The sequence below is a fragment of the Mesitornis unicolor genome, unplaced genomic scaffold, assembly GCF_000695765.1.
Source record: "Mesitornis unicolor isolate BGI_N332 unplaced genomic scaffold, ASM69576v1 scaffold5772, whole genome shotgun sequence".
NCBI lineage: Eukaryota > Metazoa > Chordata > Aves > Mesitornithiformes > Mesitornithidae > Mesitornis > Mesitornis unicolor.
The window spans coordinates 29,198-45,525 of record NW_010168469.1 but is presented as its reverse complement, the minus strand read 5'-3'; the positions used below and the strand labels follow the sequence as shown (position 1 = coordinate 45,525).

At 37.9% G+C, this 16,328-nt stretch overlaps 1 protein-coding gene across 1 annotated transcript in view; it reads right to left on the bottom strand.

Annotated features, from left to right (window-relative positions):
* Positions 1–68: 68 nt before the first annotated feature.
* LOC104536423 (collagen alpha-2(V) chain-like) overlaps positions 69–16,328 on the bottom strand; it is a gene marked incomplete at both ends in the record, with an annotated part of 33,835 nt that continues 17,575 nt past the window's right edge. Inside the window, 21 exons of the mRNA XM_010179023.1 lie at positions 69–122; positions 247–354; positions 1,193–1,291; positions 1,725–1,769; positions 2,101–2,154; positions 2,723–2,776; positions 3,302–3,355; positions 3,454–3,507; positions 3,617–3,715; positions 4,214–4,267; positions 4,982–5,080; positions 6,331–6,384; positions 7,038–7,145; positions 8,215–8,268; positions 8,714–8,812; positions 8,919–8,963; positions 9,443–9,541; positions 10,719–10,772; positions 13,504–13,548; positions 14,413–14,466; positions 15,674–15,718. Of these exons, the coding sequence (XP_010177325.1) occupies positions 69–122; positions 247–354; positions 1,193–1,291; positions 1,725–1,769; positions 2,101–2,154; positions 2,723–2,776; positions 3,302–3,355; positions 3,454–3,507; positions 3,617–3,715; positions 4,214–4,267; positions 4,982–5,080; positions 6,331–6,384; positions 7,038–7,145; positions 8,215–8,268; positions 8,714–8,812; positions 8,919–8,963; positions 9,443–9,541; positions 10,719–10,772; positions 13,504–13,548; positions 14,413–14,466; positions 15,674–15,718 (1,431 nt within the window). The remainder of the gene's footprint in view (positions 123–246; positions 355–1,192; positions 1,292–1,724; positions 1,770–2,100; positions 2,155–2,722; positions 2,777–3,301; positions 3,356–3,453; positions 3,508–3,616; positions 3,716–4,213; positions 4,268–4,981; positions 5,081–6,330; positions 6,385–7,037; positions 7,146–8,214; positions 8,269–8,713; positions 8,813–8,918; positions 8,964–9,442; positions 9,542–10,718; positions 10,773–13,503; positions 13,549–14,412; positions 14,467–15,673; positions 15,719–16,328) is intronic.

The window sequence follows — 16,328 nt, the reverse complement described above, 5'->3', positions numbered from 1 at the left end:
TACCTCTAGCACAGCAAAAAATCTGGTGTGTGGAGAGTAGGTCTAAAAAGAGTAATAGGTTTACTTACTCTCGCCCCGTCATTGCCAGCTGTACCTTCAGCACCTTTCTCACCTATGCCACCCTATGGAAAATAACCAGAAAGTCTCAGTTATGACACTGAATGCGGAGTAGTTCACAGGCTGGAACAACTACAGCATTAAGACACAGGGGATTCTGCTCAGCACAACAGAAATAACCAGACTTACTCTATCACCCTTGGGGCCAGGCGTTCCAGCAATCCCTCTTTCTCCAGGCATACCTTGAAGACCTGGTGGGCCTGGATCACCAGGTGTCCCACTAGGACCTGGGCTTCCCTGAAACAAATAAAAGGCAAGTTGTTGTCTGTTCATCTCAGAAGTATTTTTGACTGCAGAAGTGCCTGTGTTGAAGTCTCTGGGGTACAGTTTTAAGTAATATTTTTTTCTTAAATTTGGACTTTATTCATGTACAAATACTTCTCCCACTGTTACTCAAGGAGTTCAGTTTTAATACCGCAGCCCTTCCAAACACACTCAGTGCATACTGGGGACGAGAACACGTGAAAAAGAAACTTGAGCATCTTTCTAACTTGACCTTGATACCACATGGGTTTATTACACAAAGTAGCTACAGGTAGAGGTTGCCAGAGGCAGAGATTCTTTACTTATGCTTTGCTTTTCACAGCTGATATCCATGACAGGTCCTGCATCACTAGAGGCTCTCCCTACCTGGGGTGACCTTCCTAGGCCAAATTACGTCAATTGCAGGTGAAAGAAAGGCATGCATTTCTCAATATTTTCTTTTAAACACTCAACCCTGCCAAAACTCTTTGTGTAAACTGGCATGGTTCTTAAAATGAAGCCATGGACAGATAGTTTTATGCAGTTTAGAAATGGCTTTGTCCTGTTCTACTGAAAAACTCGAACATCATTTTAAACTTCAGATCTATAAAAATTAAAACAAAATGTGATTTCTCAACATTTTAGTATCTTGCAAGTTATTAATATTGTTATACTGGAATAACGCGCAAGGTCTCCAGAACACATATAAACAAGATACCTTCAATGATAAGATATCCCTTTTATAATAAAGAAGCTCTCTCTTTTATGGCCCACATATCAGCAGAATTATACATTACATCACTGCAGCCACACAAATCTCCATTTAGCTTACCTTTGGACCATCAGGACCGTGACCTCCAGCCATACCCTTTTCACCCTGGATTCCTGATGCACCTGGTTCTCCCCTTTCCCCTGGATTGCCACGTTCTCCCTGCAAAATAGAAAAATATTACTTATTTACAAGTCTGGGTACAGTTCTGGTAGCCAAACTTCTAAATCCACCACAAGTGCAGCACTGCTATTTGAACAAAGAGTCCGTGAACAAATTCTAGGAGGACAGATCAAATGAAAAACATCCTTATGCTTGTACTGTTAAAGGTAGGAGAAATAGCATGTTGCTCAGCAAACTAAAAACTGTCATTCCACAGCTGAAAACCAAATCACTTAGCAGCTAGTACTCAACACCACTTCATGAGATATGAGACCAATAAAGGTGGTAGGTTTTACAGAAATCATCTTAAAAACATATCCATGTTTACAACCATGTTGTTGGTGAGAAAGAAGTCAAATATTCACCTTTATTGTTAAAGCCCATACCTCAGAGGACTGCTATGAATGTTTAAATTCTGAAAGAAAATACTTACTCTAGGGCCCAGTGGGCCAACAGCTCCAGGATCTCCAGGCACACCCTATGCAGAACAGAAATCACCATTAGGATGAAAGCATTATTCATAGCCATAAAGTAGGGAAATTAGAGAGAAATATTTTCATTTCCTAAGTACTGTGAACGTAAGTGGCTAGTTCTGAATATTATCTGTTAATGACAAGAGGAGATAGTCCAACTGAGTCCAAGAAGATGGTCAAATTCTAGTTAATTATTTTCTCCAAAAGTAGTTCTCAGACAGCTTGCAGACAACATCAGTACATGTTTTGAAACAGAATGGGAAATTGAATTACAAAGTGAAGAAAAGGTAAAACTACTTTATTTAGTGAATTCTTGTTAAATTACACAGAAATTACCTGATCACCTGGCTTTCCACCTTCACCTGGAGGACCTGGTGGCCCTGGCAAGCCCTGTAAAAAAGTAAATAAAACGGTCACTAACATGATAGAAAGCTATGTAAATCCAGATTTAATTAAGACACAAAGAATGTGAATGTAGCTTTACAGTCAGTACAAGAGGCTGCCCTCAGAGATGCCCGAGCAAAATAGCTACATGAATACCAGACCAAAGTGTTTTCCCCTCTAAATAAAATGGCATCCTTTCTTTAATATTTGTAGGACATATGCTTATTAGACCTACAAATAAAGTTCTCTATAAACAGACATTGACTTAATTAATACTTCATTATAAAAACAACTCTTTTGCTCCATATTTGGAACATATTTGGAAAACCTTGACATTAAAATTGAAAAACAACAAAGATTTTCTCAATGGATACAGAGCTGGTATTCAGGCTTTTGCCAGTTCAGTTTAGTGCACAGCCGATGCGAAAGCTGAGTACCACTAAGTATTCTGAACATCACTGCCTTAGTTTTGAAGTTGTGTTCTGTCAAATAGCATTGAATTTCTCCAGTTTAAGCTGATAAAGACATGGCTGCTTGTATTTTTCTTAAAAAAAAAAAAAAAGACTGCACATACCTGAAACCCTGTAGGACCTGGAGGGCCTTGTTCTCCTCTTTCTCCTGCCAGACCCTACACAAAAGAGAGTAGTAAGTACACCATGGAGGAACACAGGCAGGCTCCACAGTTTTTCTTCTCTCTGAATAAGTACATATTCATTTATGTATTATTATTATACATTTTTACTTACTCCAGGCCAAGATATATTCTACCTGAAAGGTGTAATAAAATGTATCTTATTTCTTTAAGATCCTCTGCCCCAAAATTCCCTGCTGACAGGAAAACACTCAGTTCCATTGAAACTGAGGAAGCCAGGAAAATGCACTATGAGAAAATTTTGCTGCTTGCGCTATTTTTTGTGATGGTCAGGAAAAGGAATTAGACTACTAATACATGTATTTTCAATATAAAGCTTCCCATTCTTTCTAGAAAATTTTTCCTTTAGATATTCTTGGGATTTTTTAAAAATTTTATTTTTATTTATTATTTTACTTAATTTTTATTCAACAATTCACATGAAGACAGATAAAAACAGAAGCAGAAAAAGCAACAAATGGATCGAGTGATGGGCAGGCTGAGTGGTAAAAGGTGACTTACTGGTGGGCCAACAGGACCGGAAGGACCAACTTCACCATCTTTACCAGGGGCTCCCTAGATTAAAATGACATAGGAAGAAGTCTTGTATAGTCAACAAATGTAACAGAAATGCATCATTTTTTGTAATCACTGCAAATAACAGTCACACTCACTCTCTGTCCTGGGACACCCGCATTGCCTGCTTCTCCAGGTTTTCCAGGATCACCCTAATTTGCAGAAATAAAAATGACTACTTTTAGATACTGTTTTCATCCATTAAAATACATGTAGATGTTTAAAGTTAAATAGATCTTGGGTACCAGGTGCCATACTCACACTACTGCCCTTTGGCCCAGGAAGGCCCATGCTGCCTGGCTGACCTCTGATTCCTATTGAACCTGCTGGGCCTGGGCGTCCATCTTCTCCAGGAGCACCCTACAGAGCAAAAGCATTTTCCATGTTACATTATAAATATATTTTATTCATATGAACTAATTTGTCCCTGAAAATTTTTTCTATATATAAAAAAGTAACATTAACCTGGTTTCGTGACACAGTTATCAGTCAAATTGTCTTTGAAGCAGATACAGCTTTTTTAGCCATACTGCTGGATTTAACCAAATACTGCACAATAATCACCATTATGTACAAATACTTTGTTGTTTCCTTAAAGAACCATTTAGAAAATACAGTTAGCTCAAAATTATTTAAAAATATTGCAGCAACTGCTAAACAAGTGACATTGCTACACAGACAAAACTAAAGGAACATTATCTGCACTGATTTTGAGTCAGGAATCTAAAGTGAACACTTAAAAGAGAAGATGAACCTTCAGAAATCAAGAGAACTCAACTTAATAAAAGTAATTTCAATGAGTTGCGATCTTTGAATTACAGTTTCCTTACCAAAGGGACTAATTTTTATGTTGCTTACCAAGGGGCCAAGTTTTCCTTCAGGGCCTTGGACACCTGGATTTCCTGTCAAACCCTAAAAGCGGGAATAATATTGGTGTTAAGTTGTGGATATAATTCTAGAGTGATAGAGAAATGTCAATAAACCCAAAAGATACACTCAGTTACTACCATGGTACAAACACTAAGATATTCTTTACACAGGACTATCATCTTTGTATCAAAGGTCCTCATCCTCACTTTACAGCTTCATCCCCCACTGTCTTTGATCTTCCCTCTTCCTATCCTCCCTTTTCTTGCTTCTCACAAGATCATTGTCTTTCTGCCAACATTACCAGTGGTCTAAACCACATCTTACACTTGCTGCTCCCTCTCTTCTTTTGTGGTATTACGAATTTTTCCCAAATATCTTTCCTGAAAAAAAATTCCTAGATGGCGTGTACCACTCAAGAATGTAAGTTATCTTTTATCAATTCAATGGAGGGCTGGCCTTCAATTCATGTCATCTGTGGCAACTATGTGCCTTACAAACACACTTCCTTCAGTTGCGTTAGTCAGTCTCAGTCAGAGCCATTTCTCCTTTCTTGAGGACAAATGGAACCTGTGCTTCCCAACATCAACCGGAAAAATGACAGCTGTCTTGACCTTTACCCTTTTGGTAGCCACATGGAAACAAGTCTGTCCTTGTGTAACAGCTTATTCATTCTGCAGAGTTCATTGCTGCCTTTTGAAAAGGAAAATGTCATAGTTTATAGTCACGGCTTATAGTGTACTGCTATTAGTTCCTTACCCTTGCACCTGGGAGACCAGATTCACCAGGACGCCCAGGATCTCCCTGACTTCCTTTAGGACCAAAAGAACCTGCTGGACCACGCTCCCCTTGGGCACCCTAGAAAGATACCAGTGGGAAACGAGTTAGCTCGTAGTGTCAGTCAGAGAACAACAACACTGAAAGAAAGTTAAACAAAACAACAATCGTGTATTAAAGACCTATTTTTGCAGAGTTCCAAATCATTAATACTTCTATTATTATTACATTTTCCCCAAAAAATCATTACTTAAAAGTTGTCTCTTTCGTAAAACAAATATACATAAGGATTTTAGAATCCCTGTATTTTTACCAAAAAGCTAGAATTTTAAAGAAACACTAGCCAACTATGTATAGGAGTCACTTCCCTGGAAGTGTGATAGCACTTAGGAAAGCCAAAGACAGATAAGACCTTCTGTTCAAGGGACAAGTCTAGAAAAAAATATACTACACACAAAGAAAGAAAAGGCAATTCTTCAAATGGTTACCTACTATAGTGTAATGCATAAAGCAGTGCAGTAATAGGTGAGACCACATCTGGAATATTGTGTCCAGTTCTGGGCCCCTCAGTTCAAGAAGGACAGGAACTGCTTGAAAGAGTCCAGCACAGAACCACAAAGATGATGGAGGGAGTGGAGCATCTCCTGCTGAGGAGCAGCTGAGGGAGCTGGGTCTCTTGAGCTTGGAGCAGAGGAGACTGAGGGGTGACCTCATTAATGTTTATAAATTTGTAAAGGGCAGTGTCAGGAGGAAGGAGCCAGGCTCTGCTCTGTGATGTCCAATGACAGGACAAGGGGCAGTGGGTGCAAGCTGGAGCATAGGAGGCTCAATTTGAACGTGAGGAAAAACTTCTTTACTGTGAGGGTGCCAGAGCATGGCCCAGGCTGCCCAGAGAGGTTGTGGAGTCTCCTTCTCTGCAGACATTCAAAACCCGCCTGGCCGTGTTCCTGTGTGACCTGGTCTGGTGATCCTGCTCTGGCAGGGGTTGCACTGGATGAGCTTTCCAGGTCCCTTCCAACTCCTGATATGCTGTGATTCTTATCTATTCATATTTCAGCATGAGGGAGCATTAAGTCAAGGACAAGGAAGGAAAGCTCAACATCATAGGAATTCAAAGTTACTATTGTCCCCCAAAAATATAGTCCCCAGACGTTCAGACCCCTTTTTGGCATTTATCAATTCCTTTTGATCCTGCTTCCAACGATTTTGAGAATCTGCCCATTTGATAAGAAGCATATGCTTTTAATGGAGCACTTTCTTTCTGCATATCTATATGTATGGAAATGTTTTATATTACCCAGATAAAAGACAGACACTTCAATTTCATTTACCTTTGGTCCAGGCAAGCCATCAGAACCTGGAAAACCACGATTACCAGGCGCACCCTAGGAAAAGCCATAGATACAAGAATATAATTTTGACTTTTACAGAATTTACTGCAGAAAAAGTATTAGATCTATGATTTGGGGGTTCAGTTTATTTCCTTAAAACTTTCTTACTTCACTACCTGGGGGTTTTATAAGCATTTGGACTGGTAAAAGTATCAGTGTTTCATTCATGCATACTGAACAGCTCCTACATGAGCAGCCTCATTGAAAACAAGATGGTGATGTGTATAGAGGTTAAGCAAAAAATCTGCAGATCAACTCAGGTCTCCATCATCTGTGCTACCATACTATCCTGTCCACTGAAATTGCAAATGAAAATATCCAGGGTAAAAACACTGCACAGTGTGACAGATTTCCCCAAAAGAATAATCAAAAGTAAGATCTATTCAGGATGCAAGAACCACCATTCTGTAATTTTCTATCTTGATCTTCAGGGTAGCATTTTCAAAAAGAATATAACACAGAAGACAGCATCCTAAAATCACTAATCTGATATAGAACCAAATTATAGACATAAATCAACTACTGATAGGAAAAGAAAGTCTGGCTATACTCACAATGAAGCTGTAAGAAAATTCATGGTTAGGTCAAGAGGCTTTTTGGCTTAGAAGTGCATCTCTTAAGACTTACTATTCCTTTGGATTGCTTACCCTCTCTCCAACAGGACCTGGTGGACCTACTGACCCTGGATCACCTCTAGGACCTCTTTTCCCTTCTTCACCTACAGGGCCAATGGGACCCTGGGGACCTTGTGGGCCCTAGTGAAAGCAAAATGGTTTTTTTTAAAAATAAATGTTAAGCTCATCAATTCTCAGATACATTGAAACAGACTGTCCTCTAAACATCACAGACATTTTTCCAAATAAAGGTGAGAAAAATATAGTTAGGTTTTGAATCAGTTAAATAATGCAGCTTTCAGCATCGGCTTTTCTCTTTTACAATGTTTAGTAGCTACTATTTCAGTAAGAATTATGCTATGAATAAAATGTAATTCTGCAGTTTGGCTGTACAGTGCTTCTCATAATCAGCTATTTGCTCAGCTACAACAATTTGTATTTATTATTATCAATTGGACAAGTTGCAATGGATTTAAAATTCAGTGAGGCTCTTGTAGATATTCTCAAAGAGAGGAGAAGACCGTGTTAAGGAAACCATTACTGCGTCAGTCAATTATTACGTGATAATTTAAGTGGTGGGAAAGAAAACAAACGATTGGTTGACAAGTCAAACTGACTCGAACTCTGCAGAATCACTTTTCTTCCAAAATGCACATGGTTACCACATGGCATTAGCCAGGTTTTCAAATAATCTTTCACAAACATTAGCTATGGGTTAAACAGGTATTCATACCATAGAGGTATAAATACTTCTATCCATGTCTAAATAAAATATAAGTAATGTATACATATCCACAAAAGTATAAAATGTATTACATGTGAGTTTAGAATAAAAAGGACTTTACTACAATTAGCACACAGACCTGTGTGCTCTTAAATGTGTTTAAATATGGATCTATTTCTCATGAGATGAAGCAATTAGAATAAACTCATTCTGCTTGCTACAGAAACCTCAGCAGATGTACTAACTGGTTTCTCTGTCCTGTAAGGTCTATACTGGGTATAACATCAAAGGACCTGCGCCACCATTCATTCTTAGTGCTGTTTAGCCAGGTTCACTTATCTTCCACAACAATTACTCAAAAGCCAAAAGTAATCTTCTGACGATTAAGAGCATCAGAAGCGTCTTGAAAATTTTAAGAATCTATTCTAAATACTCATACAAGCCTTTGTGGTTCCTTTCCATCTTACAAAGCACATCGAGACTTACAGGTTCACCTTTGGGTCCTGCTTCTCCCTTGAAACCTGGGACACCAGGGTCTCCCTGAAAACAAACATGAATAACACCTATAAGGTTAAAACTGCATAAATCATTCAACCATTTTGGAATCTGCTATGAAACAGAAAAATGTTCTCTAGTTTAGTAGCTAGTTGTAGTTAATATAATAGTATGCTTACAATAATTTCTTTTTCCCTTTAGCATGCTTGTTTATTATGACATTATCAAGACAAAAATTTAAATGGGACTATTTCAGGAGACAATTGTTACTGTTTGTCCAAGTTTAAATAGAGACTCCTCTTTCTTTGACCTCTAAGAAAGCAAAAGCAGTATTTTGGACACAGAAGATTCACAAGATCCAAGTCTCAGCATAGTCACTAGCACGTTTTTAATTTATTCAAAGGAACCTCACTGGTAATCACTGTTTTAGTTTCCTAGTGTAAACATTTGCTAGACAACATAATTTCCACAGAGACAAAGACAGCATTACCGGCTGGCCTCGAATACCAGGTGGGCCAGTACTGCCTTGTGGTCCTGGGGACCCAGGTGGACCTGATAAGCCAATGGGGCCTCCAGTGCCTGGAGATCCCTATAAACAGAAATAACAGCAAATACAGTAAGGACAAGTAATAAAAATAAGGAAATAAAATAAATCCACTGACACAATTTCTTCAACAGGTGATATGATCACTTACAGTTGGGCCCTTAGCACCGGGGGAACCATCCGTCCCTTCGCTACCCTAAAAATAATGTACCAATCATTACAATAAATATCAGTGAGGAGGGTATAGATAACAAAATCAAATTATGATTGTTATTTTATCCACTTTACAAGATCAGACAATAAGGGCTATTAAATAAACACAGCAACATAAGATCTACTTGTGCAAATGCTAATACTGGTAACGAACTGTGCAAATTTATGTGACTTTAAATCTCTAATATCTTGTTTTTAAGCTTAAGCTTTAAAGTTATTGTAGGATTGAGACTGCATCAGGCTGTGTAACTTTCAGTTTTCCAAGTTGTTTTTATTAAATAATGATAATTATTTTCAACCAAAAAAAAGCATTAAAAAATGAATGAATAGTATCTTTCCTTTTCTGGGGAAAAAAGGCGATTTGAGCAAACCCCATTGCCTATCATTTGAGGTATTAAAATCCACTATAAACAGGCAACTTGCACAAGCTGAGCACCGAGGAACTCAGTTTAATGTACTTACAGGAAGACCTTGTGATCCAGCTGGGCCTTGTGGACCTGTTTCACCTCTCTGTCCTTGAGGGCCTTCAGGACCACGAGGACCCGTTGGACCTGCTTCCCCCTAAGTTTTCACATGAGAAAACACATCAAGATTATTTAGCTCTAAAAAGTAGTCCTTCAAAGTAACTAAGGAGGAATACAGTGTTTGTAAGTGAAAAACAATTCAAGCTTTGAAATAGCTTATTATTCTTAAAATATATTTTTGCTTATCTAATTCTGCTCCTACTGCTTCTATGTGAATGTAGGCTTTAAAATACAAACAGAATTTTTCCTCAAACTATACAAGGAAACTTTCTGCAGAGAAGCAGCACTATATCCATTGGCCCAAATCAGATCAGATATTTTAGAGAGACATGCATTAAAAGGTCTATCATTTAATTGTATAGATTATGTTGATACTCTTATTAAGACTTGTTTCCAAAAAACTGTTTTGTGAATGTTGCCAGCTTCACAACACCACAAAACATCTGCTGAACTTGGCTACCTGACTAATTGGGTTTCTTCTTGTATCATTCTTTCCTATCATGTTTTTGGACTGTAAAGGAACAAAGAGGAGCAACTGGGTGGAGGGTAAGTAGAAGTATAAGGAAGCCATAGGAGTTGTCTTTTCTATCTTTGCAGGCATATTCTCAAGGCTAGGGAAAAAAAATTGAGCACCTTCTTGAAAAACAAGAGAGGAAAGCCACAAAGTGCCACGAAAAGACAGCGTTGCAGCCAATAAAAGTTTTCAATTTCAGCCCAACCACACAAAGCCACAAAAGGCAGCAATCATAATTTACTCTACTGGGATGGACTACAGTGCATCTCTGTCAGGGTACAAGCATTTTCCTTACGAGTCTAAGTCAAATCAGAAAGCATTCCTGGCCCAAACTGTGTGTTTCAGCAGCAGAAGGTACTGCTTCCACACTGTCTTAGATTAGCTCTCACAACTTGTATTCTTGCTATTCTTTGAATATACTGGACAAGATTCCTGAGGCACAGCGTGACAGACATCCAATAACCACTCCTTAGCTCAGGCAAAAATGAAGGCAAAGAAAGTACAGTAACTGTGGTGAGTCACAATTACTTCATCGGGCTTTTGATTTCTATTTGCTTTCTCAAGGTCTAGACTATGATTGATTTCACAACAACTCAGGAACCTGTATACATGTCAGTTGGAACTCTGTGTAGTCTAGCACACGTTTTTTAATTGTGTGTCGTTATACATATTAAAAACATATTTTTATTTTCTTTTTTACCTTTACACCAGGAGCACCTGGAAAACCTGGAGAACCAGTTATGCCAAGTGGGCCCTGCAAAAGACAAACACACACAGTTATAACTCTCAGTTTAGGTCATAGGGGTTAGTATCTAAACACTGGGATTAAATATGTTTCTGGGATTAAATATATTTTTTAGTCATAAAACATTTGTTCATAACAAAACCAAAATAGCTATAAATATAATTTTTCTAAGTTATTCACATGTTTTGTGGAATTGTGGAGCAGTATTTATTCTAATACTGTATTTATTGACTTCAGCAAAATTACAGCTCTTGATTCAGCTATTAATGTGCAAATTGCAATATACACAGTTGATACTATAGCAATTGTTTTGCAATATACACAGTTGATATTATAGCAATTGTTTTCCAATTATAGTTTTAACAAATCATTATGTCCTCTTTTTATATCTACACTACTGTGGCATGGTAATGAAAAGACCAGGTATTTGTTAAGCAATCACAGTTTCTCCCGTAGAAAGTAGCAAAGCAGAGTTTCAATTCTTTTAAACTTTCTAATAATCTAGAAAAAAGACAAACACAAGCCACATCTGCATTGAAAATATAGGGTATCTAGACCAGATTCTTGAGGTAAGCAACATGGCAAGTGAAAATATAATTAAAGGCTATGCAATTACATGCAACTCCTGTGGCTGCAAGGACGTGAAGTTTGGGCAGGGAGGCAACCAGCTGGGGCTGCGTTACATGGAGACTATTCAAACTCACCAGAAAGCAAAATTCAAGTGTATACTTGAATATGGTCTGATGCAAACCTCGTTTTGCTAAAGAGAACGATTTCCAATTAAGGGCTTTAGATTAAATTTATAAATTGTTTCCATTTTCAGAATGCCTCTTGTGCTGAACGAGACATTCAGCAGAAGACCTTCCTACAGTATCACAAACTCTCTGGATGGCGGCACACAGTGGTTTTAAATATTCACTGCAACACTCTTCCCAGATGATTTCTTTTTATCTTTTCCTGATTTGTCTCTTTTTCATAAAATATGACTCATACTATGAAAAATGTTCTGTGTAATGAAGCTCTGCTGACAAACTTAATAAGAACAATCTGTCTCACTGAGTATTAACACCACACTGCACTTCTGCTGTGACCTTGCACTGGATTGCTACAGAACTGAGGTAACAGCTCACTAAGGATATTTTTGAAAACCTGTGTCCCAGTTTGTCAGATCACAAATACTTGTCTGCCGAATCTCTCTCTTGTTGCAGGAAACATTCCAGAATTACATTATACCACTGCACCAACCCAAATAGTAATGCACTTCATTAGCACTCCCTCTAATGAGAAACACACGCAGTAAGGACCAGGATCTCCCTTGTGACTTTACATGGGATTTTACCAAAAGTGTTATCCAATCAATTACAATGTCCAGTGCAGCTGAGCTCACGTATTATGCCAAATAAATATTTCAATCTTTTGTAAGATTTCATAGCTCAGGACCCAGCTTTTTAAAAACTTTATAATACATTTTAAATACTTTAAAATCTTTTGTTTCGAAGTTTCGTCCAAAAAGTCGTTCTTCTTTCATGAAACACTAAATAATTGATGTTTACAGCTTTTAGACATTTACAGTCGTTTTTGAGCTTCTATTACACTTAATTATTTCTCAATGAGCTTTGTAATAAAACAGTCTGTTCGCTAAGGTCACACAGGTAAACGAATGTTTCTCAAGGTTTATATCACTATTAAAGAACGTGCACAGAATGACATTCTAATTGCGGGCAAGTGTGATTTGGGGTTTTGAAGGAGACTTCTTGGTGTGGCGGGTGGGGGGGTGACGGTTTTGATTTTTTAAAATGTATTTTAAAGTTGAATATCATAAAGTGGTAAAGGCTCATGTTGGCTGCATCAACAGGCAGAAACTGTTGCGCACATCCCATAATTAATGCTTTCAAAGAAAGCAAAAAAACCTCACACATTTTTAAACTGGAAACTGGCCTAGCACAAATAGTACAAAATCATCATAAACTTTCATTCGCAAAAACAATGAATAATGAAACATGTATGTGAATAATCCCACTGGCTTCCTAATACATTTTCTTATGTGAACTGACTCAAATGGATTGTGCAAATGCACTGTGGGATTGGATCGTAGGATTGAAACTATCAGGCTTTGATACACCGACATCCACAGTTTAAACCACCACAGCCATTTTCAGCCCTGTTGCAATTGTGTAAGAACTACCACAGTCACGCATACCAGGCTTTCTCAGTTTGGCAGACATTCACACATAGGCTTCTGGGCCTTCAGTTCCATCTGTTACCGTCCATAATCAAAACCCTCTCTTTTACGCGTTTTGTAATGTATCAACTGCAGGTAGCAAATTCTGCTATCGGTGACTGGCGATTCTTCTTGCTGAGAATGGATGCAACTTCAAATGTCAACTTCGTATGTGAAGGAGGATAATATGCAATTATAAACTTTGATATTACATTGCATCTCTTTAAGACACATATCTCCCTACAATATGGGCCCCACTTCATAAAAGCAGCAGAGTATCACCCCTTATACTCCTCTGCAAATTAAAACCTTTAGAAGAAGCAAAATACAGAGTATGATTTCTCAGAGGGTAGTACTAAAGCTATGATGAATAGAAACAGGAATCACTTACAGACAACGCCTGGTGCACTCACTGTTATCGGCATCTGCCAACAGTTTTTTGTACTTCTTTTGGTAACGTAGTAAAGGTAAGTGGCAAATATATGGTGAAAAAAATAGGCGATTAAGAAGGAAACCTACCATTGGTCCTGGCTTCCCAGGCATACCATGCTGGCCACGGCCACCCTAGATATGGAAATGGACAAGACAGAATATTTACAAGAGTTCTAACAAATTTATTTTAATGGTTTATCGTTGGCATTTGTGATAACAGTCATACATAGCAAAGTGATTAAAGAAATGGTGGATTGCAAAGCCCTTCAAAGACTGGCATGGAAAACTTCTGGAAGAAATTATAGTCAAGTAAATTTCTCAATTATCAGAGAGGCCAGTATTTTGACAGTGTAATTTTATGAACATATAACAGAAATGGAGCACATAAAAGTCATGGGGAGAAATTCCAGAAAAATCACCACTTGACACTGGACATAAGGCAACGGAAAGAAATTTCTACTCAAATATGATCTCATGTCAAGGCTAATCCCTCTTTTAGATGAAAAGCAAATTAGTTTTTAAGAAGACAGTTTTATTATTTTATTTTTTATTACCTGGATTTAAGTTGTAAGACTTAATTTAATTTAAAAGTCTAAATTTTCATTTCAAACATTTTTCAGACAAAATCAATACATCCAATTTATAATTCAGTAATTTCTGGTGAAAATAGCCTCTCAAGAGAAACTTCACAGAAACAAAGAGGAAATATTTGTATCACAGAATGAAGTGTTGTGAGGGTATTTGGCCTCATGGGCAGCTGTTGTATAAGAAATTACCAAACAGCATTCTCCATGTCAAATGTTGGTTTTACTTTTGAAATTTACAGTAAAGGTCTCACTCCACAAAACTGCTCAGGCCCCAGCTTTCTTAAGCTACAGCAGAACTCACCATGGAACTGACTTCACAGTCATATGAATACACCTTCAGGCTCAGGGATTTAAAATTAAGTAAAACAAGGGAAAAATTACAAGGAGAAAGAAGGAAGATCCTACTTACAGGGGCACCCTGTGGCCCAATTCGACCTCTTTCTCCTGGCATTCCTCTAGGTCCCTTGAAGAGAGAACAAAAAGTGCATTATTTAGGAGCTCATCATGGCAGAATAACAATAAAAGGGTACATAGTTTGCTTGATTTTTCCCCAATAGTGGAGAAAACATATGCCACCCCTTCTTTTTTTGAAAATATTTTTCTTATTTTTCTTTGCTTTTTATTTTTTTTTCAAACATTCTTGACTTTTCCTTGGCTTCAAATAAGTTTTGTACTACATCCCTTTTTAGTGCTTTTCTGCTCGGTCTTCTTTATTGCCTTTTAACCAGAACATGATTAGGTCCACTGAGACTACAAGCATTATAAGGACGTATGATGTGAACAGAAGTTACAGAACCAAGCCTTTTTTTTTTTCTTCCTGCAGGTGTGGCTGATCTTGTCTCATAGCAGGAAAGAAGCAGCAGCTTACCTAAAATCTTGCAGTCTCACAGGCTTGCCCAGTGCAAATTTAAGACTGTAATTTCTCTTTTCCTGCTCCAACAGCATTTCTAGTTTTAAATACATGCAGAATAAATTCTGCATGTGCTCACCAGGGTCAACAATGCAAACTCATTTACTACAGCTCACTCACAAACCAGGTCCAGGATATTACATTCTGCATGGCAGAGGGATGTCATTATTTGATATTAGAAAGGTGCTTTACTTCCAGAACTACTGCCGAGAGTCGATTTTTTGCATGTTACACTGCTAGCAAGTATTCAGCTGTCCAAAACCAAATCTGAATGAAAATTACTCTGAGAAAAGGTTTCTTGGTTTCATTTCCATGTTATGCATGCTTATCCTTGCCATAACCTCTACAATCCATTGTTTTCTTAGCTGATGCATTTCTGACCTAAATTATTCCATTTCTATCTCACAGTAACCACATCCACTTTTTCGTATATTGAAATCATGCCATATGAAAGATCAACATGTAAAAATATTTTAGTCAACCTACACTTACATGAGTAAGTAAACAATCACAAAATCTACATTCAAGTTTCTGTTGAGTCTTCTGATCTATCATGATCATCTATGTCAGTGAATTGTGAAGAAAAACAGCTTATAGTGGGCCAAATTTGCTGCTAGTGTAATAGAAAACAAAGCCTTAATTAGAGAAAGTTCAGTTTCATGACATCAAGTATATATTTCAAAACCTTAAAACTCCTATTGGCAATAGCATTTACTATCTTAAAGACACTTCTGTAATATCCAGTGTACGTGACACTCACCAGAGGACCCATCGCACCCATGGCACCTGTTGGTCCAGCTTCTCCCTAGAAAGGGAAATGAAATGACACAGTTAGAGGAAACAGGTTAGAGGAAAATGGAGTTGCACATTTGATCTCTGTCCTCTGTGCTTACGTTGGACCCAAGAGGCAGACTGGCAGAGTGCATCACGTGCCAACGGCAGTTACCCGTGCTGGTGGGAAATGCCACACTCACACATTTTCCATGGTCTAGCTAACTGCCCACCCCACCTGCTGCACTGGTTCTACTGAGTTTTCTGCTCTTGTTGCCTCTACAGAAAGCGGCAGGCAATCTCAGGAAATAAATAGTTCCTTACACAAACTCTCCTTAACTACTGATTTCGCATTTACATTGAGATTTTGAAAGATTCCCTTCACTTACTAGATTTTTAATCTAAAGGAATATAAAATTCTGTCCTATCTGTGATTATCACCTATACCAGTCCAAAAATGTTTCAGCATCAGCACTGATCAATATGGAAAAGCCTGAAAAAAAAAGTTCTATGCTCTTTTAAAATAACTTTTAATCCATCTGGAAAAGATTGACTCCAGATGGCTATCCTGTGTTACCACTGCTTTGAGCTGAAGTTGTAAGGGTGCTGCAGTACCACTGAGGGTCAAAAATTCTGAGAGAAAA